Source organism: Girardinichthys multiradiatus, chromosome 14 (assembly GCF_021462225.1).
Source record: "Girardinichthys multiradiatus isolate DD_20200921_A chromosome 14, DD_fGirMul_XY1, whole genome shotgun sequence".
Classification (NCBI taxonomy): Eukaryota; Metazoa; Chordata; class Actinopteri; order Cyprinodontiformes; family Goodeidae; genus Girardinichthys; species Girardinichthys multiradiatus.
In genome coordinates this window covers 43,193,154-43,218,754 of record NC_061807.1, presented here as the reverse complement: position 1 = coordinate 43,218,754, position 25,601 = coordinate 43,193,154, and the positions used below count along the sequence as shown (strand labels likewise).

Sequence of the window (25,601 nt, the reverse complement as noted above, 5' to 3'; positions counted from 1 at the left end):
GGTTAGAATTTAAAACAACATCCCAAGCTTTGAACATCTCCCACAGCTCTGTTCAATGCATCATCTGAACATGGAAGGAGGATGGACCAACTGCAGACCTACCAAGATACGGACTCCACCTAAACTGACAGGCTGGGCAGGGAGAGCATTAATCAGAAAAGTAGCCAGGATGCCCATGGTAACTCTGGGGGAGCTGCAGAGATCCACAGCTATACTGGGAGATTCTCTTGACTGGACAACTACTGGTCATTTTTCACAACATGCCCTTATTGGAGGAGTGGCATAAAAAAGCAGTTGAAATTGTTAAACAATTGGTCCTACTTTCAAAAAGCTGCATGTGGAGGAAACTAGCACTGCATTATTACCATGGTGACACATGGCAATGGCAGCATCATGCTGTGGGGATGCTTTATACAGCCAGAGCTACTATGGAATGGTTTAGATCAAAGCATATCAATCTGTTAGACTGGCCTAGTTAAAGTCCACAGTGTCTGTGGCAAGATTTAAAAGTGCTGTTTATAGACACTCTCCATTCAGTCTGACTAAGCTTGAGCTATTTTGTAAAGAAAAATGGGCTTAAAAAAACCTTCTGTTTGTGCAAAGCTTGTAGAAACCTACTCCATAAGACATGCAGCTGGAACAGGCGTGAAGCATTGACTCTGGCGGCTGAATTCTAATGTATGCCACACTTTTCAGATTGATGTTTGGAAAATATTTTCAAATTCTTTTCCTTTTGGTTTACAGCCATGAATAGTTACTATTTTATGGACATGAATACGTTTGCAAGGCACTGTATGGCTTTAAATAAGACCAAACGCTGCAGTAACGTTTAACATGTTAATGTAAAATTAACTGAAACACCCAAACTGACTCATGCTGGCTCTTGATTTGAAAGATTACCCTGTTGATGTAAGTCCAGCAGTAGACTGTGGTTGTGTTTATCTGCAGGCCACAGACTTCCTGTTCCAGCTCTTTGCTGCTGCTGTCATCTCCTGGAGTGACCACTTCATGCCCCTCCTCTTTGGCATCAGGCCCCAGTGGTTCCCATGGCAACCTGACTCCAAGCCTCCAATGTTAACACACAGTTTATACGCCGCAGTTTCACTCACTGACCTCGCTCTGCCGCAGTGCTTGCTGGGAGTATCCCACAGCCTGCCTCTGCTGCTGGGCAAAGAGCCATGGAGCAGCCAGACACACAAGGTGAGAGGACATCCTGATGAAGAGTCAGGTGTGATGGGGATACACTGCTTTACACATGGAACATACTCAAAAGTATGCTAGACAATGTTGACGATTATCTTCTTTAAAAACTTTATATTTTAGATTATAGGTCAAACATGGTGATTGTGTGTGTGTGTGTGTGTGTCAGTTTATAGACTGGCTTCTAAACATAGCAGAAGGGCCTAAAGAGAATCTTTCATCCATCACCATCAGCACAGCCAAAGGTAACTGCACGTTTCGATTTCTTCACCTATTTACCTGCAGCAGCATTTTTATACTGTAAACAGAACAGTTTTTGTGCAGCACTGTGGTGCCTCTGCCACAACACCCATGATAGTTTTAGATTAGAAGAACAGAAAGCTGCAGTACTCCGTTTCTTCCAGATTTGTACTGAGACCAAAAGGTTGTAGGGCCTGTTTTGCTAGATAGTTCTAACTTTCTGCAGAAAGCTGTTAGCAGCGGCTTTCTGCAGGGCTGGTCCACTGATTCATCCTGATGGATTTAGATTTGTGCCTACAAGGTCAAACAAAACAAGTGGGTGGAAGTAAACAGAAAACCAATCATTTCTACATTTGCGAAAATATGAATCTGTGTGTCAGTTTATATCTTATGTTTCCTGGTCTTCATTCTAACTGATGAGACTTTTATTGTGAAAGTCATCTTTGTCCTCCATGCTGCCTGTGCTTTTTATTCTGAAACAAATGTCTCGGGTGGGTAATTTTTTCAGGGCTTCACTCTAGTTGGTTTTAAGCCACCACTCAGTACACCAGATGCTGATAGTGTAGTTTCAGGATAGGTTTTAGTGGACCCAGTCATTGGCAGTAGAATTGTCCTGGATTGTAACCAGTAGGGATGTAACACACATCCAGCTCAGATATTTGGTTCAGGAGAACAAGACGACACTGATATTTTCGGAAGTGCTGAGTGTGTCTCACAAATGGCATTAAGGTTTCACAATCTGAAACTATGTTTAGTGGAGAATTAGGTTCAAACAGACTAAGTATAGATTTTGATTTGGGAATGACCAGTCCAGACTTGTGACAGTGAAATAACCCTTTAGTTCAAAGGAGCCAATCACCAGTCCTGGAGAGCTACTATCCTGCATCTCTTGTCCAACACACTTAAACCAAATGAACATCTTGCTACCAGGCCTCTGCAGAACTGAATGCTGACGAGGGGATGTAGCCATGTGATTCAGGTGTCTTGGAGCAGGGATGCGTCTAAAGGTTGCAGGATAGTGACTCTGAAAATATAACATGAAACTAACACTAAAAAATATATATGTCATAAAGTTCCCAGAATTATTTCATGAGACTTTCCTTCCCAGCAGCTTTAATATAGCAGTGTAGATCTCCAAAAAATCCAGCTAAGACCAGAAACAGGGACTGAGAAATGCCGCATTCTTCATTTGATCATACTCTTTGTAGCTAAAATATGATGTTCTGTTTGTTATCACTGATTTCTAGTGTGGTTGTGTATAAGTATATGAGTATAGAAGACACAGATAAAAAAAACTTACAGGACTCTGGCTGTTTGTGTTCTACCCTCCCAGCCATGCAGACAGCAACTATACTATAACGAGACTAATGATTCATTTATAAATTTGACTCCATATTGGTGGAGTCCACTGGTTGTAGACACTAGTAGAAGCTGTTCTACCGATCAGCTGAATGAACTATGCACATTTGTTAGACCTTCAGGACATATGCAGTGAGTTTGGGTCAGAGATTGTAATGTTAGAATGGTTGTGCTGTTTACATGGTGAGTTTCAAACAGTCCACATTGCAGACACTCTTTTATTCATTCTGATAAATGCTTACAAGTTTAAGCCACAAGAACAATGAAAACATAGACTGACTCAGAGTTGTCCGTCTGATCTTCAGTGTTCTGCTCGTTTCAGCTGCTCTGGTATGTCTGAAAGGTTCTACTGAGTTCAGGAAGAAGGCCGTGTGGACCAGAGCTTACGGCTGGTAGCTCGGAAGAACCGTGGCGTGCTGTTACCATGGTAACACTTGTACAAAGAAAAAAAAATCATCTGTCCTACTTGGTGAAAGGAACTTGTGGAGAAACATTGTCTTCATTAAAACTGCTTCAGAAAATGTTGCATCTTGTTTGTCCTTTTTTGCCAGCTTATGAATCAGACCGTTTGAAAGTCCTCCCTTTATACTCGAAGAATCGAACTCTGGATTATTTCTTCTTGTTTTTGTACAGTTTCTCCAGATGGTGTTTCTTCTCCTTCAGCAGCTGCCAGACTGTTACTGAGGCTCCTGCAGAACACACCAACACAGTGCAGCTCTTAGAACGTGTGCTCCATGTTTTTGTCTCTGCTAATTACAATGTCCCTTTGTGGGAATATTTAGTGACAGAGCCATCTGAACACATTTTAGATCATTTTCTTCATTTGTTACCTTCTCTAGAAGCAATCATTGCAATAAGATGCATTCATCAGGTGGACTGAATACAAATGCAGGCCACAATTTTCTTTGTTTTTCTTTTTGTCAAACATTTTAAACTTCATTTGACTTCACAATTATGCACTACTTTGTGTTGGTGTGTGACACAATATCCCAATTATAAACAGAAGGTTTGTGGTTGTCATGTGACAAGTGGGAAAGTTTAAGGTGGACAGATACTTGGTCAAGGCATTGTGTCCAACCATTAAATGTACTTACCTAATCCATTTATTGGCTACCTGGAGGCTGGAGTTAACCAATGAATGAACAAGGTGAAGCTGGAGTACCCGGAGAGAACCCACACATCCACAGTTAGGACAAACTCCATACAGGTCCACAGAATGATGATGGGTAATATTCAAACCTACAACTTTCCAACTGAGAGGCAACAGTGATGAGAACTGGATCTAACACTCTTACACTAGGCTCTCATTTTCTCATTCAGCTTTCTGTCAGAGACTTCAGCTCCTTGTAAAAATGAAACCTGGGAACAGATGATGGCTCCAAGCAGAGGGTTTACACAAAGACATTTTCCTGTGTTTGTATTCATGTCCACAAGCACATAACTTTTCTTTATAAAACTGTTTGCAATCATTCCATTTTCAAAGGAAACCTTGGCATCAAAGATATCCCTCTGGGTTCCGACTGCTGCATTGAGCTTGACTACCTAACATGTTGGGGGCTCTGGGGAGGTCTCCCTGTTTGGTGCCAAGTGATCTTGCTGAGAGGGGTTGATGCGGGCCCTAGGCGCTGAGGGGACCCGTTCCCTGGCTTGGGGTGGCTCGCTCTGTGCCTCAGTGACCTGGGGGCTGCTGCTCCTGTAGTTTGCTGGCGACCTACTTCTGTCCTGGGTGTATGGAGAGCTTGGATGATGCTTTATGTCTGGCTGCTTATTACCGCTGCTGCCTTCGGGAGTCTGGTCTTCCTGCCCTTTGGTGCTCTTAGAAGGCCTGCAATCCAGAGCACCTATCATCCTCGCCACACTTACAAATGGACACTTTCAGGTGACAAACTCTCACACACCCACTTGTACACACATGTCCTCCTAGCATCATACACACACTAACACACAATTACTCAAATGGTTGAAGGCCACAGAAACACAGGTTACTATGACATCAGTGTGGCCTGCCTACACTGATGCTGGATTGAATCCGGAAGTTAATCACACATTTAGGATACTGTCTTGAGGTATCTTTTTTGTAGAGCAAAACGGCCCTGGCACATGTAGGTAACCATCTGCTCCATATGGTGTGCCTAAATTGCCGTGACAGGACGGGTAAATAAGAAAGCATCATATATATCTCAGATGTTTATCGTTACTAATCCAGATGAGTCTTCAAAGCATGTCAGGACTATGACAGAGAACTGTTACATATGTGATGATTAAATGTCAGGAAGCTGCACATAGCTGTTACACAACATAATGTAGGCTCCCAGTTCCATTGGTGTTTTCGGTCAGGCTGCTTCGTTTCTCTTACCTACAGGGAGAAGCGACAGGTAGAGCATCAACAGGAAGGGGAGATGAATGTAAGCAGAGTGGGAGGCTGATGGCTCAATGTACGGCAGGGCCTGGTAAACAGTGACACCTGAAGAATAAAGAGAACCGGGCTCAGCTTTATCTGACTGCTTGTGCATCAGTGAGAACATAAGTGGAGGTTGTCAGGCTGCAGGGATCAGCAACCCACTACCACACACACACACACAGTTGTAATGAGCTTTCCTCACACACTTCCTGTTTTATCTGTGGTTCTTGGCCAGTTAATTTCCTGTAGACTCTCACCCCTCCCCTTACACACGGTTTCGTTTTTTTGTTGATCAATAGCCTACATACCATGTCTTACAAAACAATTCATACTTCTTTGACGTTTCTAGATTTTGTCACAATACAGCCACAAATGTCACTTGTCACTGACTTTCAAAATCTTTTACAAAACTAAAAAGTGCTGGGTGTGTTTGTAGTGAGCCAGAGTCGGCACTCTGTAGAATCACATTAGACTACAGTTCCAGTTGCAGGTCTTTTGGGAATGTCTCAACCAGCTTTGAAATATTCACTCATTCTTAGCAAAACAGCTCATGTTCAGTCAGATTGGATAATGAGCTTTCGTGAATATCAGTTTTTCAAGTCTTGCCACAGAGTCTCAGTAGTATTTAGATCTGGACTTTGATTAGGCCATTCTAACATCAGTATCCTTTGATCTAAACCATTCCATTGTAGTTCCACTGAGTTGTCCTGCTGGAAGGTGAACCTTCACCTCAGTCTCAAGTCTTCTGCAGCCTCTGATAGGTTTTCTTCCAGGATTGTTCTGAATTTAGCTCCATCCATCATCCCTTCAACTATGACCAGTATCCCTGTCCCTGCTAAGGGAAAACATCCCCACAGCATGATGCTGCCACCACCATGTTTCGCTGTGGATACAGTATATTCTGGAAGATGTGCAGTGTTAGTTTTCTGCCACACAGTGTAATGAATGTGGACCAAAAAGTTCAGTTTTGTTCTTATCAGGAAAACAGGCTTATTCCTCATGTTTGTTGTGTTTCCTATATGGCTGTTAGGGTTTGAAAACTTTTGTATTGTTTATCACTCATGTCTGCTCTAAGTGCTTTTCCCTCCTACATGCCACAGAAAGGGAGATGGGGGAGACGAGTGAGTTATGATTACCAAGTCCTCACTCCCTCTCTGTTTAAAATCAAGACACATGAACCCTAACCTTTCTGACCCCCCACACACACACACCCTGAATGTTTGTTGAACTGTGTGTGAACCAGCATGTATAAATAAAGAGAGAGGGGTGCCAACACTTTGTAGTCTGCACTGCAAAAGTGAGCTACCCTTGCTGCAAGTAAATCTGACTCTGTATCGTTCTTGCCTCTGAGTTGACTAATTAATACCTAACAATGGCTCATGGCAAACAGGACTTATCATGGCTTTCTTTAAAAAAAAAAAAAAAAGGCTTTCCTCTTTGACCTTTTCCATCAAGATCATATTTTTTTGAGTTCACAAATTATAATTGTCCTATCAACAAGTTTTCCCCATTGAGGTGTGGATATCTGCAGCTCCTCCAGATTTACCATGGGCCTACTGGCTGCTTCTCTGATTAATCCCCCCATTTGCTCAGCCTATCAGTTTTGGTGGATTTCCATGTCTTGGTAGGTCTGCAGTTGGTCCATTCTGTTTGCATGTTCAGATGATGGATTGAACGGAGCCCTGTGAGATGTTCATATCTTGGTATGTTTCATAATCTAACCCTGATTTAAACGTCTTAGTGGAGTATCAGTGTAAAGAGGGGTTAATATAAAGACAGGGCATCATTTTTCATTTCCTTTCGCTTCACATTCATTACTTTGTGTTGGTCTATCACATAAAATTATAATTAAATACAATGAAGTTTCTGGTTGTAATGTGACAAAATGTGGAACTTTGTCAGGAGATATAATATTTACAAGGTGCTGCAGGGATTCAGGGTTCTGAATCTGACTCACCTTCAACGGCAACTGACAGGATGTATAAGGGGATCCAGAGAGTGTAACGGCTCCACAACATCGTTATGGAGGGTCTCTCCATAACACACAGAAGTTCATGAGGGTACCTGCATTCACAGAAAGCAAAAAGGGTGTGAAAGGCAATATGAATATGCAGTGCCACAGTGAAGCGATAAGGGAAGTATGTAAGGACATTACAGTTGGTAATGTCCCCTTTGGGTGTATTTCTACACTAATGAACTTCCTCTAGCTGCACTTTAACTGAAGGAACCTGAGGTAAATTACAGCCAGTATCTGTAGGTGTTGATTTGCCATTTAAAAGTCCCTGCAGCTCTAAATGTACTGTTTTGCTTTTAACCCAGAGCACAGAAGCACAAAACAAAAAAGACTAGCGTTGGCAAGCAACACCCCTAACAGCCTCTGATCCAAGAGAAAGCCACCAATAGGGGCTCCAGTTCTCAGCGAGCTCTGATCTGAACACCATGGAGTCTGTGAGATTACACAAATTGACCGATGACACTAAAGACGTATACATTGGGACTAAACTTTTGCTTAGTAAGTCCCTCTAGCTCAGGATCCACCAGATCCATAAAATGTGTGGTTTTATTAGTGAAATGTGTGATTTTTGAAGCTTTGCTTACAACTTGGTTTATTCAATACTGCTAAAATTATTAACCTGACATCTATTTCTACCTTCAGCCAGAAATTACACTGAAAACATAAATTATGATCGAGAAACAAGAAGCAGACATATCACCGCAAAGGCACAGTTTGAATAAATGTGAAGTGGATATCAGTATGTGAAAGAGAGCAGGAAATATTTTTTGCTTGACTGAATAAAGCTGCACACCTTTCTACACAGATTTAGGAATAAACTCATAACTATAAAAAGCCACAATTATTTACTGCAACTACAAATAAGAAGAGACTTTGGTTTTTTTTGTGCAGCGTTTGTTGCCTTACATTAGGTCGGAGTAGCACAAAGAACATACATGTATCTACATACAGTTTAGACTCATTTTCTGTACTGGCCCTATGATTGGACGGTTCATTCACATTTACAGACACGTTCTTATGTAAACTATGTTGTCTCCTGGACTAGCTGCCAGAGTGGTGGCAATACAGTGTGCTCCTAAACTCCATATTTCATGCCTGCACATCCAATAAGACTGGGATGAGAATGATTATTCTCCTAAGTCGTTTATTAGCTAAATAATGACTGAATGAAATGACAATTTATTTGGATAACGGCCATTAACTCGGTTCAGCTTAGAGCACAGAATGAGTGCAACACAAGTCAGTTCACCTCTCATTCCTTTCTACTCAAATGTTGATTCTGAGGATGGATGTTTACACCTGCAGCATGTTTACCTGTCTGACATGGATCAGTGGTTCATCCCTGAGTTAAACCGGAATCAACACTGAAAGCAAATGGGTGCTTATTTTGTTTTCATTTCATTTGGTCCTTTAATGAACCTGTTGCCAAGACACAATGTTAAGCAGAACCTAAACAAGCAAAGAAAAACACTATGGTAGTTTCATTTAGAAGACTTCACCAGCCTTTTCATTTATTATATTTATATGCTGCTTTTGCTTGAACACATTTTCATAGAACATAGGAATATTTTATGCATGTCCATCTGCCATCCATCTGGTTTTCTTAGATTTAGCTCCGTCAATCTTCCCATCTACTTTTACCAGCTTCCCTGTCCATTCTAAAAAAGAGCATCCCTCAGCATGATGCTTCTACTACCATGCAACAATGGAAAGGCGTTTTCAGGGTGACATGCTCCACAGTTTTTCATTTGTACTGAGACTAGATTACACACAGGTGGACTCCATTTGGTGACTTCTTTGGTCAACTGGATTTTATTTAGGGGTATAAGAGTACAGAAGGCTGAATATAAATACATGCTATAGATTTTATTTGTAAAGCAAAATTGAAAGCAGTATCATTTTCCTTCCACATTACAATTATGCACTGCTTTGTGTTAGTCTACCACTTAAACTTAAATAAAATAAAATAGTGTGGGTGTTAAATGAAAAGGTTGAATGGGTATGATCAATTTCTCAAGGCTCTGCATTTGTAAACTCTCTCATGTTGGCACTTCAGACCCTAACCAAGTTAATCAGACTGATGTCTTTTATCCCAAACAAGTGATCCTATGAAAAACTGGAACTGTTCACAAGTCACCTTGCAAGTAACTCCTACCGACAAATACACTTCTGGTCTTTTTATGTGCAAAACCCCTAATTATAACCAAATGTTATGGCTTTCTCTTTGGATTTCTAAAATGTTGCAATACAGATCTGAGTGAAGCTGACTTGGTGCTCATAAGATCTGTAAAAGGCATATTGCTCACCGTAAGAGATCCAGTGTATTCCACAGGAAGAACTGCACACACACAACATGCTTACTTTGGACCTCCTCCAACATGATGACCATGATCAGCAGAATGTTCTTCTCCATCACCTAAACAAGGAAAACCACAATGAAACCAAAACTGACTAAAGTCAAAAAGACTTGTACTTATCTGATCAGGAAAACAGGCATATTCCTCAAAAGTATTTTCGAGGTCAACTGGTGCACACACTTGGATGAAGCGAGGAATGAGCCGAGCCTTCTCGATCCCATCTGTGATGTGGTAGATCTCAAGGTTGGAGAGCAGCTGGCACAGGCTCATCACAAAGCCCACGGAGTAAAATGTGTCTGCTAGAGCATCTGCAAAGAATGCCAAATGCAGCTAAGCTAGAGAAATCTCTCATAGGGGTTTTACATTCACTTATCAGGGCCATATTATCTACAGCTTGTTAGTTTCACGTTTGGACCCTATTTTAAAGTCTATATTGGGTTGAGATTTGGTCTTTGGAGAACATGAACTCATTTTAATTTTGAGATAATCTGATCTTTGTGACATGGTGCCTTATCCAGCTGGAAGCAGCCATTAGATGATGTGGACATTGTGGTTAGTACAGCTTTGTTGCTGATCATCCTCTCAGATTCTCATCCCCTAAACTGTTGGAGCAACTCCCGGTAAACTGGAGAAACCAACAGGATAACACTGGCTCACTGATGCAAGAAGATGATGACTTCCTCAATTCAAACCATAGCAGTGACTAAATGTACATCCTTCAATCAAATGAGGTGTGAAAGTTTTGACAGGTGGGCGGGAATTCCGGTGGCTGGGACATCCTAGGGCGGGACTTCCGGTGGCAGGCCTTCCTGTGACGTAACTGGATATCATCATTAACCGGATGTTGTCATTAATCGGATGTTGTCATTAACCGGATGTTGTCATTAGCCGGATGTTGTCATTAGCCGGATGTCGTCATTAGCCGGATGTCGTCATTAGCCGGATGTTGTCATTAATCGGATATCGTCATTAACCGAATGTTGTCATTAGCCGGATGTTGTCATTAGCCGGATGTTGTCATTAGCCGGATAGCGTCATTAGCCGGATGTTGTCATTAGCCGGATGTTGTCATTAATCGGATATCGTCATTAACCGAATGTTGTCATTAGCCGAATGTTGTCATTAGCCGGATGTTGTCATTAGCCGGATGTCGTCATTAGCCGGATGTTGTCATTAATCGGATATCGTCATTAACCGGATGTTGTCATTACAAGGATATCGTCATTAGCCGGATGTTGTCATTAGCCGGATGTTGTCATTAGCCGGATATCGTCATTAGCCGGATATCGTCATTAGCCGGATGTTGTCATTAGCCGGATATCGTCATTAACCGGATGTTGTCATTACAAGGATATCATCATTAACCAGATGTTGTCATTAACCGGATATCGTCATTAGCAGGATGTTGTCATTAATCGGATATCATCATTAGCCGGATGTTGTCATTACAAGGAAGCGAATCTTTCTAATTGTATGTTTTTAGATGTTTTTTACATCTAAAAACAAAACATGTAGTTTATCCACTTTAAAAGGTCACTCAGGTTAATGCAGGCACGTCACACAAAATTCTGATAAAAGAGAGAACCTGACAGAATTGTAAATTCATTTTGTTTTAACACAGGTTATTTAGATGGATGTTTTTACATCTAAAAAACAAGGAAGACAAAAAGTAGATACAGAACCTTTCTTCCTCTGCTCAAATGTTTGAGTAATCTAATCTGCTCCAGCAACTTGTAGAGATGATCTAAAACAGAGAAACCAATGAACTGAAAAACATTGTTATGAGTGCTCAGTATCCTGTTTCCAAATTAGAAATGGATTCTACAGCTAAAAGACTTTGTTTGGAATCATGAGAGACTCCATTTGGTAAAATGGATGATAATTTTAGTTACCTTAAGTTTTTCTTTTTTTCATCTTAGAGCAATAGTTATTGAGGATTTAGAGAAAACAGTTTTCTCCTCATTCCACGTGGGAGCCAGAGGTTGGAACCAGTATGTCTATGTAAAACGTAACAAGAAACTGAAAAAATAAAAAAAGTTAAAAAGTACTCAGACATGTCACTGTTTATTGAATTAAGGCAGACATCCACAGCTGTTTCTTGTGTATTGTCTCAGACAAAGTAATTAAGACGACTGTATTTGTGAAGTAATTAAAGCGACGGCGCTCCTTCCCTGCCCAAAGCGTCGACCATTGTCTCAGACAATACACATCCACTGTTTATTGAACAGGTGATCAGACCTCAGACACATCACTGTTTATTGAATTAAGGCGTCTGCGGTTTTGCGGAGGTGTCTCAGGAGCTGTGTGTATATTCTTTAACATGTCAAGTCTCATCTGACCAACAAAATTGCTCACATGTGCACTAAAGATTTAAGAGCCTTTGCCACAGTAGAGGGGAAAGGCTTTATAAAGGGAAGATATTAAATAAATATGTTGTGAAAAAATGTAATGTACCATTAAATGTGCCACTGAATAATTAAGTATAATTTTAAAGACGACATGACGTAATTAGTGGTACACTTAATATTTAATGATAATTTTATTGTATTAATTTTGTCCAGTTTGACCCTCCATTCTTGATGCCTGTATAGGAGGTCATGTCAGAATTTGAATCAGGTGTTCTGGAGCAGACACACATCTAAAACTTGCAGGGAAGGGGTCCCTGAGGACCAGGGCTGTGAACCATTGAGGTACAGTTTCTAAATTGTGAAGGTATTGTCTTTTTGCACTTTTGTTCATCAAGTACATTTCTCTTGCTAGGTGCATTTTTCTTTCATTTCAGCAACTTGAAACATAAAAGTGATGTCATTGTTCAAAGAAAATCACTTAATAAATGAGTAAAATACAATTATGTACATTTTGTTTATTCAACTAAGATAGGCATGGTCTGTTTCCTTGTTTGATATTTTATTTCTTGATTATTATTCTTTTTACTTTAACTGGCCTTTACTACAGCTAAAAACAGGGACCTAACTGGTCCTTCAAAGAAATTACCAAAAGACTAAATGAATTAAACAAAAATGAGAGTGGCACAGGAGTGGGAGTCGTTCTAAATGGGAGCGGGATGGGAGTGGGAGTCAATTTACCAGGAGTGGGTCGGGACAGGATTTTATTTTTGTTTTTATGCTGGCCTGGATTGGGATGGTACAAGACATTTTTCTGTGGGAGCGGGATGGGACAGGAGAGAAAATCCACTCCCGTGTCACCTTCTAGTCCTCACTAAAAGTTAGAAAGTGAAGCACATCACCCCAGTTCTAAAGTCATTACATTGGCTCCCCATATCTCAAAGAATAGACTTTAAAATACTTCTGTTATTCAGTAAATCAATAAATAAATTTCAGTCCGTTCATTTTTTTATCAATCATACTATCATTAATTTTTTATTTTTTATGTTTTTTTTATCGTCTTATTATTTTAATTATTTTTATTCTCTTTAATTATTTGAATCAGTTGTATCTCAATAGATTGAATCAGTAGATTGTGTCTTTTCTCCTGGAGGAAAAATGCAAAATTAGTCTGTAGAGATTGAATAACAGAAAAAGCAAGAGATGCCAAATGAAATAATTATTAAATGAGGCTGATGATAAAGAGTAAAGTTTATAATAGTTGTGGAAGTTTTGTGAAGAAGTAAAAACAGAACCAGGTGTTTTATAACCCTATCATGCATTCACTAGTCATGTCTTATTGACTGTGCTGAACTGTGGCTTAATCCTGTGTTCACTTAAAATTTAATTGGATTAAAAGGAATTTCGCAGGTGTCTCTAAAGTGATCAGTGAGGAACCAAATCCATCCCCAATTCACAGCAAAGATATTTAAAAGTTATGTTAATAAAACCCCAGCTCCCTATTACAACAAGTACAAAAGACTTGCTCAGGTGCCTTGAGGAAAGGAAATGACAGCAATTTTTAAATGTCCTTTTTTTTTTCCTGGGAGGTTTAGAGAGAAGCACTTATCTATTCAGTTCAATTCAATTCAGTTTTATTTATATAGCGCCAATTCACAACACATGTTGTCTCAAGGCACTTCACAACAGTCAGGTACATACATTCCAATTAATCCTAACCATTGAACAGTGCAGTCAGAGTTAGTTATTTATTCAAATTGGATAAAAGGTTTTTCTATCTAAGGAAACCCAGCAGATTGCATCCAGTCAGTGACTTGCAGCATTCCCTCCTCCTGGATGAGCATGTAGAGGCAGTGGACAGTCACTGGCGTTGACTTTGCAGCAATCCCTCATACTGAGCATGCATGTAGCGACAGTGGAGAGGAAAAACTCCCTTTTAACAGGAAGAAACCTCCAGCAGAACCAGGCTCAGTGTGAGCGGCCATCTGCCACGACCGACTGGGGGTTTGAGAGAACAGAGCAGAGACACAAAGAGAACAAAGAAGCACTGATCCAGGAGTACTTTCTATGGGAAGGAAAAGTAAATTAAATGTTAATGGATGTAGCTCCTTTAGTCGTTTCATCTAGAAAGAAAGAACAGATAAACTCTGAGCCAGTTTTCAAGGTTAGAGTCTGAAAGAGAGCACATATAATTAGTTACAGTAAAAGCTCAGTCAATCACCATGTCTAGGAGAGAGAAAGGGTTAAACACTGAAAGACAGGGCCATGTGGATCATCGGTAGAGGGTGAGCAAGACATATTGTAGATAGTCTGCCAGCATTACAGAGAATGACAACTGTTAGCACTAATGGGCAAAAAATATGAAATGAAATCAACGGAGAATGACTGACGGAAACATGCTCAGACAAAGGCAGGAAAAAATGCATTTATTTCAAATATTTATTTGACAGTTAAGCTGACAAATCCTCTCTCCTATTCCCTTAATCAGAATCAGAATCAGCTTTATTGCCAAGTTCGTATGTACAAACAAGGAATTTGACTCCGGTACACTTTGCTCTCTGTTTTTTTTTTTTTTTTTCGCATTAAAGAATATACACACAGCTCCCGAGACACCTCCGCAAAACCGCAGACGCCTTAATTCAATAAACAGTGATGTGTCTGAGGTCTGATCACCTGTTCAATAAACAGTGGATGTGTATTGTCTGAGACAATGGTCGACGCTTTGGGCAGGGAAGGAGCGCCGTCGCTTTAATTACTTCACAAATACAGTCGTCTTAATTACTTTGTCTGAGACAATACACAAGAAACAGCTGTGGATGTCTGCCTTAATTCAATAAACAGTGACATGTCTGAGTACTTTTTAACTTTTTTTATTTTTTCAGTTTCTTGTTACGTTTTACATAGACATACTGGTTCCAACCTCTGGCTCCCACGTGGAATGAGGAGAAAACTGTTTTCTCTAAATCCTCAATAACTATTGCTCTAAGATGAAAAAAAGAAAAACTTAAGGTAACTAAAATTATCATCCATTTTACCAAATGGAGTCTCTCATGATTCCAAACAAAGTCTTTTAGCTGTAGAATCCATTTCTAATTTGGAAACAGCGTACTGAGCACTCATAACAATGTTTTTCAGTTCATTGGTTTCTCTGTTTTAGATCATCTCTACAAGTTGCTGGAGCAGATTAGATTACTCAAACATTTGAGCAGAGGAAGAAAGGTTCTGTATCTACTTTTTGTCTTCCTTGTTTTTTAGATGTAAAAACATCCATCTAAATAACCTGTGTTAAAACAAAATGAATTTACAATTCTGTCAGGTTCTCTCTTTTATCAGAATTTTGTGTGACGTGCCTGCATTAACCTGAGTGACTTTTTAAAGTGGATAAACTACATGTTTTGTTTTTAGATGTAAAAAACATCTAAAAACATACAATTAGAAAGATTCGCTTCCTTGTAATGACAACATCCGGCTAATGATGATATCCGATTAATGATGATATCCAGTTACGTCACAGGAAGGCCCACCACCGGAAGTCCCGCCCTAGGATGTCCCAGCCACCTGTCAAAGGTTTCCCACCTCGTTTGATTGAAGGATGTACATTTAGTCTCTCATAGCCCAAGAACTAAAGTGCACTGGCCCTTAAAAGGTGGGCAAACGAAAGCCTCTTGAGAAAACGTATGTTGGAGGACATAAATGCAACAGTTGCATGATAATAAATTGTTTTTAATTTACCTTGACCAAAGGTGAGAAACCTCACAATGGTGTTAGCTAGGATCCATGTGTGACCACAGAACTGGAACAAGTTATAGGAGAAAATGTAGACAAGCCTGAAGCTAAACCTGCAAGAGAAAAAAACATCACAAAGATATGAAATTATACATAGAAATATTGAAATCTGGCTTTTGAGGATTCGTTCATGACTGATGATAGAATGGAGTGAAAGATGAATCGGCGGATTGGTGCCAAATTGCAGCAATGATCAAGTGTCACCTAATCTCATGTTAGACTGATGAGGATTCACTGATCCACACAATTAATTCTTGGAACTGGTTCACCTGACAGCAACCCAACCTACAGTTCTGATTTATTTAGATGATAATTATTTGACCATTTGGGGGCATTTGTAGAGCATTGAACTTTCATCCTCAGATAGTCAGGTGAACCTTAGAGATTAGAGATTGTGACATCATCCCAAAGGTAATCCCTGCCTGACGCAGCTGAACACTGAAGTTCACATCCTTCATCGCAATACAAAAACACTAGGTGTGGACTTGATCTTTTACTAAATTTGCTTAATTTCCTCACATTCGGACAAGGTTTTTCTCCAACATATGAAAATATACGCAACATAAGAAACAATTTGACAGCAGCAGCTTCAAGCTCCCACAGATACAGTGCAACCAGAAAGTATTTACAGCACCTGTGTTACAGTCTTATTCTGAAACAGACACTACAGGTCCTTCTCAAAATATTAGCATATTGTGATAAAGTTCATTATTTTCCATAATGTCATGATGAAAATTTAACATTCATATATTTTAGATTCATTGCACACTAACTGAAATATTTCAGGTCTTTTATTGTCTTAATACGGATGATTTTGGCATACAGCTCATGAAAACCCAAAATTCCTATCTCACAAAATTAGCATATTTCATCCGACCAATAAAAGAAAAGTGTTTTTAATACAAAAAACGTCAACCTTCAAATAATCATGTACAGTTATGCACTCAATACTTGGTCGGGAATCCGTTTGCAGAAATGACTGCTTCAATGCGGCGTGGCATGGAGGCAATCAGCCTGTGGCACTGCTGAGGTCTTATGGAGGCCCAGGATGCTTCGATAGCGGCCTTTAGCTCATCCAGAGTGTTGGGTCTTGAGTCTCTCAACGTTCTCTTCACAATATCCCACAGATTCTCTATGGGGTTCAGGTCAGGAGAGTTGGCAGGCCAATTGAGCACAGTGATACCATGGTCAGTAAACCATTTACCTGTGGTTTTGGCACTGTGAGCAGGTGCCAGGTCGTGCTGAAAAATGAAATCTTCATCTCCATAAAGCTTTTCAGCGATGGAAGCATGAAGTGCTCCAAAATCTCCTGATAGCTAGCTGCATTGACCCTGCCCTTGATAAAACACAGTGGACCAACACCAGCAGCTGACACGGCACCCCAGACCATCACTGACTGTTGGTACTTGACACTGGACTTCTGGCATTTTGGCATTTCCTTCTCCCCAGGCTTCCTCCAGACTCTGGCACCTTGATTTCCGAATGACATGCAGAATTTGCTTTCATCCGAAAAAAATACTTTGGACCACTGAGCAACAGTCCAGTGCTGCTTCTCTGTAGCCCAGGTCAGGCGCTTCTGCCGCTGTTTCTGGTTCAAAAGTGGCTTGACCTGGGGAATGCGGCACCTGTAGCCCATTTCCTGCACACGCCTGTGCACGGTGGCTCTGGATGTTTCTACTCCAGACTCAGTCCACTGCTTCCGCAGGTCCCCCAAGGTCTGGAATCGGCCCTTCTCCACAATCTTCCTCAGGGTCCGGTCACCTCTTCTCATTGTGCAGCGTTTTCTGCCACACTTTTTCCTTCCCACAGACTTCCCACTGAGGTGCCTTGATACAGCACTCTGGGAACAGCCTATTCGTTCAGAAATGTCTTTCTGTGTCTTACCCTCTTGCTTGAGGGTGTCAATAGTGGCCTTCTGGACAGCAGTCAGGTCGGCAGTCTTACCCATGATTGGGGTTTTGAGTGATGAACCAGGCTGGGAGTTTTAAAGGCCTCAGGAATCTTTTGCAGGTGTTTAGAGTTAACTCGTTGATTCAGATGATTAGGTTCATAGCTCGTTTAGAGACCCTTTTAATGATATGCTAATTTTGTGAGATAGGAATTTTGGGTTTTCATGAGCTGTATGCCAAAATCATCCATATTAAGACAATAAAAGACCTGAAATATTTCAGTTAGTGTGCAATGAATCTAAAATATATGAATGTTAAATTTTCATCATGACATTATGGAAAATAATGAACTTTATCACAATATGCTAATATTTTGAGAAGGACCTGTATTTATTTGTTCCTCAGAACTTTATACACAACACCACATAATGACAATGTGAATAATGTTTTTTTTTTTTTAGATTTTTGCTACTAGAACAACTAATACCCTCACATTTGTTGCTACACCTTTGGCACCAAGCACAGCGTAAGATCTTCTCGAATGTGATGGGCAGTTTGACAGATTCCTCTTAACAAAACCTCTCAAGCTTTATCAGGTTGGATGGGAAATTGTACACAGTCATCTTCAGATCTCTCCAAAGATATTCAATCACATTCAAGTCTGAACTCTGGCTGGGCCAATCAAGAACATTCACAGAGTTGTCCTGAACCCACTCCTTTGATATATTTCCTGGATGCTTGGGGACATCAGCTATATTTATATGGATAAGTAATCGGAATAAATGGCTGATCGGACTAAAAATGTGTCATGCAAACATATCAGTCGGTTATTCTGATTGGATTCGGCAGGATCGGAATGAAATTGCAATCCTATTGAGAGGGGTGGTTTATCCCGATTGACAATCCGATCAGCATGCATGTAAATGTTTGACAGGATCAAGTTATTCTGAATGAGGCAAACTGACCTGAGTGCGCATGTGCAGCCCCCGTCAGCGTGACGTATTTCCACCTTGAGTGGCTAGTCGCTCTGGCTAGATGCCAACAGAATATTCCGATCGGCAAGTTTACATGACACATATTTATATGACATGACCAGTTCCTGCTGCTAATTACATCCCCACAGCATGATGCTGCCACCACCATGCTTCAGATCAGGGATGTAAGGATTATGATTATTGATTAATTAATAGTTATCAATAATTATAATTAAAAATCATAATTTGAGAAAATTAATTTCTTAACCAAAAATCCTCATTTATGAATCGAAAAAAGAGATGTCTTCTGGTGTTGTAATTGTGGCTCAACGCCTTTGATAATTACAACCATTAAATACTCAGTAATAATTGAAAACCATTACCAGAGCCGAAACGGTTGACAAATCACTCTTGCACAAAATAAACACAAAACGCCTTCTCTTTATCTACGTGAATATTAATTAAACCAATCAGCCTGATACAAACAGCTCTTCGATCCAATGATCTTCACCTACTCAAACATGCAAAGTTCTACACAAAAGGGTAAGATATCTAACTAAACAAAATAAAACAAAACAGCAGTGGGTGTGTACGAGATCAAACCAGCAGTTATGGCAAAATAAAAGGGGAATATGGTTGAACGAAGCTTTGGGTGCGCCCCTCCCAAAGTGTAGCTCAGCGGGACACGGGCAGTCATAAACCTTCCCCCAGCAGGGTTGTAAAACTCAGCCCACACAAAGGATCATAAACCCTTTTGGCGGCAAACCAGTAAAACATGAAGTTTAAGACAAAGAAAATGGTTGATTTTCACCATAAGGTTATTATAGCAGTCCAGTTTCACAGCGCACCTGCGCTCAGGTGTTTGCAGAGTAAAAGCACAATCTTGTGAGACTCAGCGGCCTCAGAAAACTACTGTAATCATGTTTCAAAAGAACAATGGCATGCACATACAATTCGGAACACATTAGACTCCAAGTGGCGATTCTACATCGCACTAAAACCTCCTCGATCCTGCCCGAGCTATTCCTATTAAAGAAATAAATATAAAAGGTGGATTTTACTTGTTGTCGTCTCCTCTGAACAGAGGGAGAGAGAGAGGAGGGGGAGAAGAGAGGGGGAGAAGAGTTGCACGCGTCCGCAGATACTCAGCGAAGCAGTCCGTTTTCTTCCTTGCTGGCCTCCGTGGCAGAAAGGTAGAAAAGTTATGGTGGACCGTCACTAGTCGACTGGTACAAAACAAGGACGGAAAGTTGCGTTTCCTTGAAACTCCGTGGTTTTTTGGTTACGTGTTAAACTCACGTCTTCGATCGGCAAAGTGAAATTTCTGGCCTTCTTATTCCAGAAACCTCTTTCATGAATTTTTCGTTGGCCAACGAAGGAGAATAAATGAAGAATCCACGTGGGACCTCTTCTTCTCCAGAGAGAGATGCTTCAGATGTTGATCCGGTATCCAGCGTGAAAGCGCTTCTTTCAAATGTTCGCCTTCCTATATTACCTCCTGTGATGTCAGACCTGGGACGGCCCCGTCATATCAGCCGCAGTTGCCGCTGGGTTTTGTAGGACAGACAATCCTGCGGTACAAAATGGCCGATGACGTTGGAAAGGCATAGTGGCGTCCAGCAACGTGCAAATGGTCCAATATTCAGCAAACAAGTGGTCCATCTGGCCACTCTACCATACAGGCCTGATTGGTGGATTGCTGCAGAGTAGTTGTCCTTCTGGAAGGTTCTGCTTTCTCCAAAGGACAACACTGGAGCTCTATCAGTGACCATCGGGTTCTTGGTCATCTCCCTGACTAAGGCCCTTCACCCCCTCATTGCTCAGTTTAGACAGCTGACCAGTTTCAAGAAGAGTCCTGGTGTTAAAGGTATACCCAGAGTTTTATCAAGCACCATTCCAACTGCACATCCCTACCACTCTCTGAAAGCTGTTTCCTAGTTTCAGCTGCCTCCTTTGGCAGATTATCTGCCATCTTGTCAAGAATCAAATCAAGTTAGAGATAAACGTTCTTTATATCTCTGGAACATCTGCCTTTTCAGATGCTTAAAGAATGGACTGCATCCATGAGTTCACTGCCTGCTAACATTCCTCTCTGCTGCTGCTGGTTCCAGGCAGGAACTCTGTGGTGTTTTTTTCTTTTGCTGGAAATTTGTTATTTTCCCCCCAAAAAATTGTACAGTGAGTTAAACAGCTATTGAGCAGTCCTGCTAGTGCGTGTTGCATAGCAAGGGTTTTAAGATCTCAGTGCTGAGAAGATCTTTGAGAGTATCTCCAGCTTTCACCAACAGTGATTCAAAACACAGCAGATTCCACACTGTCATTATTTATTAAACAAAGATGAAGCCAAAATGAAAAAGTGTGAGGGTAAAAAACAAAGTCCACCCTGGCCACCACCAGAAGGGGGTAAGTAGCAGGGAGGTGCTCTGTGGCATGCAGGTGTAAGGAGCAACTGTTGCTGCTTACTGACCTGCTTCCCAGGTCAGTAGGCAGCTACACAGTTTAAAGGATAGAAAGACAACAGAGAATATTCTCAGGGGTGGATATCCCAGCAAAATCACCCCAAGGTCTAAATGTTAGTTCATGGCAGGGCTGCTAGAAAAACACTTAACAGGTATGCCTGGTTTGGAAGAGGTGAAGGACACAGCCTCTAAGGTTTACAAAATTACAGGTCCTTCTCAAAATATTAGCATATTGTGATAAAGTTCATTATTTTCCATAATGTCATGATGAAAATTTAACATTCATATATTTTAGATTCATTGCACACTAACTGAAATATTTCAGGTCTTTTATTGTCTTAATACGGATGATTTTGGCATACAGCTCATGAAAACCCAAAATTCCTATCTCACAAAATTAGCATATTATTAAAAGGGTCTCTAAACGAGCTATGAACCTAATCATCTGAATCAACGAGTTAACTCTAAACACCTGTAAAAGATTCCTGAGGCCTTTAAAACTCCCAGCCTGGTTCATCACTCAAAACCCCAATCATGGGTAAGACTGCCGACCTGACTGCTGTCCAGAAGGCCACTATTGACACCCTCAAGCAAGAGGGTAAGACACAGAAAGAAATTTCTGAACGAATAGGCTGTTCCCAGAGTGCTGTATCAAGGCACCTCAGTGGGAAGTCTGTGGGAAGGAAAACGTGTGGCAGAAAACGCTGCATAACGAGAAGAGGTGACCGGACCCTGAGGAAGATTGTGGAGAAGGGCTGATTCCAGACCTTGGGGGACCTGCGGAAGCAGTGGACTGAGTCTGGAGTAGAAACATCCAGAGCCACCGTGCACAGGTGTGTGCAGGAAATGGGCTACAGGTGCCGCATTCCCCAGGTCAAGCCACTTTTGAACCAGAAACAGCGGCAGAAGCGCCTGACCTGGGCTACAGAGAAGCAGCACTGGACTGTTGCTCAGTGGTCCAAAGTACGTTTTTTCGGATGAAAGCAAATTCTGCATGTCATTTGGAAATCAAGGTGCCAGAGTCTGGAGTAAGACTGGGGAGAAGGAAATGTCAAAATGCCAGAAGTCCAGTGTCAAGTACCCACAGTCAGTGATGGTCTGGGGTGCCGTGTCAGCTGCTGGTGTTGGTCCACTGTGTTTTATCAAGGGCAGGGTCAATGCAGCTAGCTATCAGGAGATTTTGGAGCACTTCATGCTTCCATCTCCTGAAAAGCTTTATGGAGATGAAGATTTCATTTTTCAGCACGACCTGGCACCTGCTCACAGTGCCAAAACCACTGGTAAATGGTTTACTGACCATGGTATCACTGTGCTCAATTGGCCTGCCAACTCTCCTGACCTGAACCCCATAGAGAATCTGTGGGATATTGTGAAGAGAACGTTGAGAGACTCAAGACCCAACACTCTGGATGAGCTAAAGGCCGCTATCGAAGCATCCTGGGCCTCCATAAGACCTCAGCAGTGCCACAGGCTGATTGCCTCCATGCCACGCCGCATTGAAACAGTCATTTCTGCAAAAGGATTCCCGACCAAGTATTGAGTGCATAACTGTACATGATTATTTGAAGGTTGACGTTTTTGTATTAAAAACACTTTTCTTTTATTGGTCGGATGAAATATGCTAATTTTGTGAGATAGGAATTTTGGGTTTTCATGAGCTGTATGCCAAAATCATCCGTATTAAGACAATAAAAGACCTGAAATATTTCAGTTAGTGTGCAATGAATCTAAAATATATGAATGTTAAATTTTCATCATGACATTATGGAAAATAATGAACTTTATCACAATATGCTAATATTGTGAGAAGGACCTGTACATCTGAATGAAGCCAAAGGCTTCTGGAATTATGTCTTTTGGACAAGTTTGACCAAAATACATGTTTAGTGAAAATGTGACCTAGAGGGAAGGATTATTTTAAAAGTTATTTTAAAAATCAGGCAAGGCACGGAAATGGTTCCAATGGTTATAAAGTTTATTACCATAAATAGGATGACCAAAAGTAAAAAGCTAAAACCTAGATGAAATATTTTGACTAAAACCCAGATTAAAAGTCCTTTAAACACCAGGAGACCAACTCTGCTTGGTCCAAGCAGACACCTCCAGTGTGGTGGACATATTCTAGATAGCAGGGCACCAGACATACTGATGAATTATATCAGCAGAGAAGAGAGTGGTAGACTCATCATACTCACTCAGAGGAAGAAGCTCTAGACTCGCTCCCTGAGGTCCACTCCTTCCCCCTGAAAATATCGCAGTTGCTCCTCCTGGTTGCTCCTCCTACTGCCTCTCTCCTAATGGAAGTCCTCTGTTGCTCCTGCTGTTGATGCTGCTATCACTGATGTTGGTGGTAAAGATGTTTCTCAGCAAGGTCTCCTGCTGTTCTTCTGTTGTTAGTTGCCCTCCCATGGGAAGGAAGGAAATCCCTCTCCTTCATCTGTGTCCCATTCACCTTTAGGCACACAGAGGTGCGTCCTGATAGGTGGTTTACCCTACACGGGTGTGGGTTATGTTGTCAGGGTGGGAGCAGCCAATGAAATCCACCAAAAACATGCAATTAACAGCCATGCTAACACAATAAAACCATGCTAGAATACAAAAAGAATGCATTAGGAGAAGTTTCACACTTCAACAAAGCCAAAGACAGTAAAGAAGTACAAGACCTCATACTAACTGTCAAGCATGGTGGTGGAGGGTGGGTGATTTGGGCTTGTTTTTTAGCCACAGAACCTGAGCAACTTGCAGTCATTGAGTAGACCAAGAGCTACTCTGTATACTGAAGTATTATAGACTCAAATGTGAGGCCATCTGTATGTGAGAAGAAACTTTGCCCAAATTGGATCATCAACAGATTAATCATCCCAAACACAGCAGCAAATCCACAACAGAATGACTGAAGAGTTTCTCCACAACAAAGTGAGAGACTAATAAAGTCAGACAGAAAACAACTACTGAGACCTTTTCCTGCTGGAAACTATTGAGTGATAGGGTGTACTTTTTCAGTTTGGCTTCATCCTTTAGTAAATAATGACCCAGTAGAATCTATTGTGTGTTCTCTACACATGAGGTTAGATTTACTGAGGTTTACAACATATTCAATTACCACAGAAAATGTAAAGAACCTTTAGGTGAATCAGAAGCTTATATGTAATAAACAGCATAAATCATTAGTCATATAGAAACATGTTTGATCCTGTCTTGAAGTACAAGCCAATGATTTTGGAAGTATATCATGGATACAGATAATGGAAGAAGATTAAACTTCCAGCCTGTAGATTAGGTTCAGATACTAGAAAATCTGCGGAGTTGTTTAAACGATGCCTTCCTTAGTACAGTTCAGTATTAACCACAGCCTGTTATTTCTAATCCCACCAAAAATGTGCAAGTACATTCCTCCCTACCTCCCCTGGGACACTAAACGTTCTCACTCACATGCTCCTTCTGATGTGCTCCTGAGCTCCGTCAGAAGCAGGTATGAGAAGCTGCTCTCAGTTCTAATATTTCTGTTTGGCAGGCGGAGAATTAACCTTAGTTCAGTTGTTTCATGGCAAACAGACCAAACGCTGCGGTGCTTCCTCTGGGCTGACTTCAGCAGTTTTGTCTTCACTGTGAATAGGAAGTGAAAATATTCCATATGTGAGCCAGGCAGTTGAATAGTCCCAGCCCCCTTAAAGAAAACTACTGGCTGCCGGAAACATGCAGAGTGGAAACAGCAGGGGCGGGGACTGCAGCAGGACAATTGAAAACTCATAATAGTTAGTTATACAGCATTTATACAGCGTTTGAATGTCTAAGAATAAATTCTAAACCAGGAACAATATGCAGCCTTAAAACAGTTGTAATGTTTAAGTGAAATATTAACAATCAGAGAAAGTACACGTTAACTTAAAGCTGCAGATAATAGAAAATTACACCTGTCTGTGTTGTAACACAATGTGTACATTATGGCTGCACTTCATAGTGTAACACTACCTGTGACAATTTACTGGGGTCATAAAAAGACTAAAATGCAGGGTGACAGAAATGGTGGAGCTGAAACTAAAAATCAAATGAAAACAAACATATTGTAAATACAGGATGTTAACGGGAAAAACTAAAACACTGCAGGAAAACTTCCAAAAGAAAGTTCTGAGCAAGGCCACATAAAAATATGAGAATAAGAATTTTTATAGTTTGAGAATGAGAAAGCAACCCCACACAGCTATGAATTGAGGGGGGCCTTCCAGCTTTCCCTCATCTGGAATGACATCCTCCAGCAATGAATCAGCAGCAGGGGGGTGTTGTCAGTCTGTCATCATATTAACAGGTTGACACTGCCTCAAGGAATGTCGGCTGATTTTGACACGTCACGTACCATCTAGTGACACCTCTGATGAAGACGGAAGTCATCTGCTGAAACATGTCAGGTATATATGTCTCTAAGGACATACCTGACATGGCAACAAAAGAACCTAAAGAGAATTAATGTCAGCAACTCTGACTGACATGCACAAATGTGTCGGTCACCCTGGTAAAGAGGAGTAGCCTACAGAAAAAATATATTTTATTGCAGTAAATATAATATCACTCAAGGTTTA

General features: G+C 40.9%; 2 protein-coding genes across 5 annotated transcripts in view; one reads left to right on the top strand and one right to left on the bottom strand.

Annotated features, from left to right (window-relative positions):
- Window positions 1-3,324, top strand: part of focad (focadhesin) — a 76,124-nt gene extending 72,800 nt beyond the window's left edge. Inside the window, exons 42-44 of the mRNA XM_047385552.1 lie at window positions 949-1,200; window positions 1,370-1,445; window positions 3,122-3,324. Of these exons, the coding sequence (XP_047241508.1) occupies window positions 949-1,200; window positions 1,370-1,445; window positions 3,122-3,195 (402 nt within the window). The 3' untranslated portion in view covers window positions 3,196-3,324. The remainder of the gene's footprint in view (window positions 1-948; window positions 1,201-1,369; window positions 1,446-3,121) is intronic.
- Window positions 3,000-24,675, bottom strand: hacd4 (3-hydroxyacyl-CoA dehydratase 4). Of its 4 annotated transcripts, XR_007041347.1 has the most exons (8): window positions 24,552-24,675; window positions 15,649-15,755; window positions 9,752-9,879; window positions 9,521-9,630; window positions 7,158-7,264; window positions 5,156-5,263; window positions 3,894-4,624; window positions 3,000-3,488 (listed from the first exon to the last, which is right to left on the bottom strand). XR_007041347.1 is itself a non-coding variant. In XM_047385554.1 (7 exons), the coding sequence occupies exons 1-7, from the start codon at window positions 24,656-24,658 to the stop codon at window positions 4,551-4,553; spliced, it is 741 nt and encodes a 246-aa protein (XP_047241510.1). In that variant the 5' UTR covers window positions 24,659-24,675; the 3' UTR covers window positions 3,000-4,550. The 4 variants fall into 4 exon arrangements, 3 of the variants coding, with proteins under 3 accessions (XP_047241510.1, XP_047241509.1, XP_047241511.1); XM_047385554.1 differs by having other exon boundaries at window positions 3,000-4,624; XM_047385553.1 differs by lacking the exon at window positions 3,894-4,624.
- Window positions 24,676-25,601: the final 926 nt, after the last annotated feature.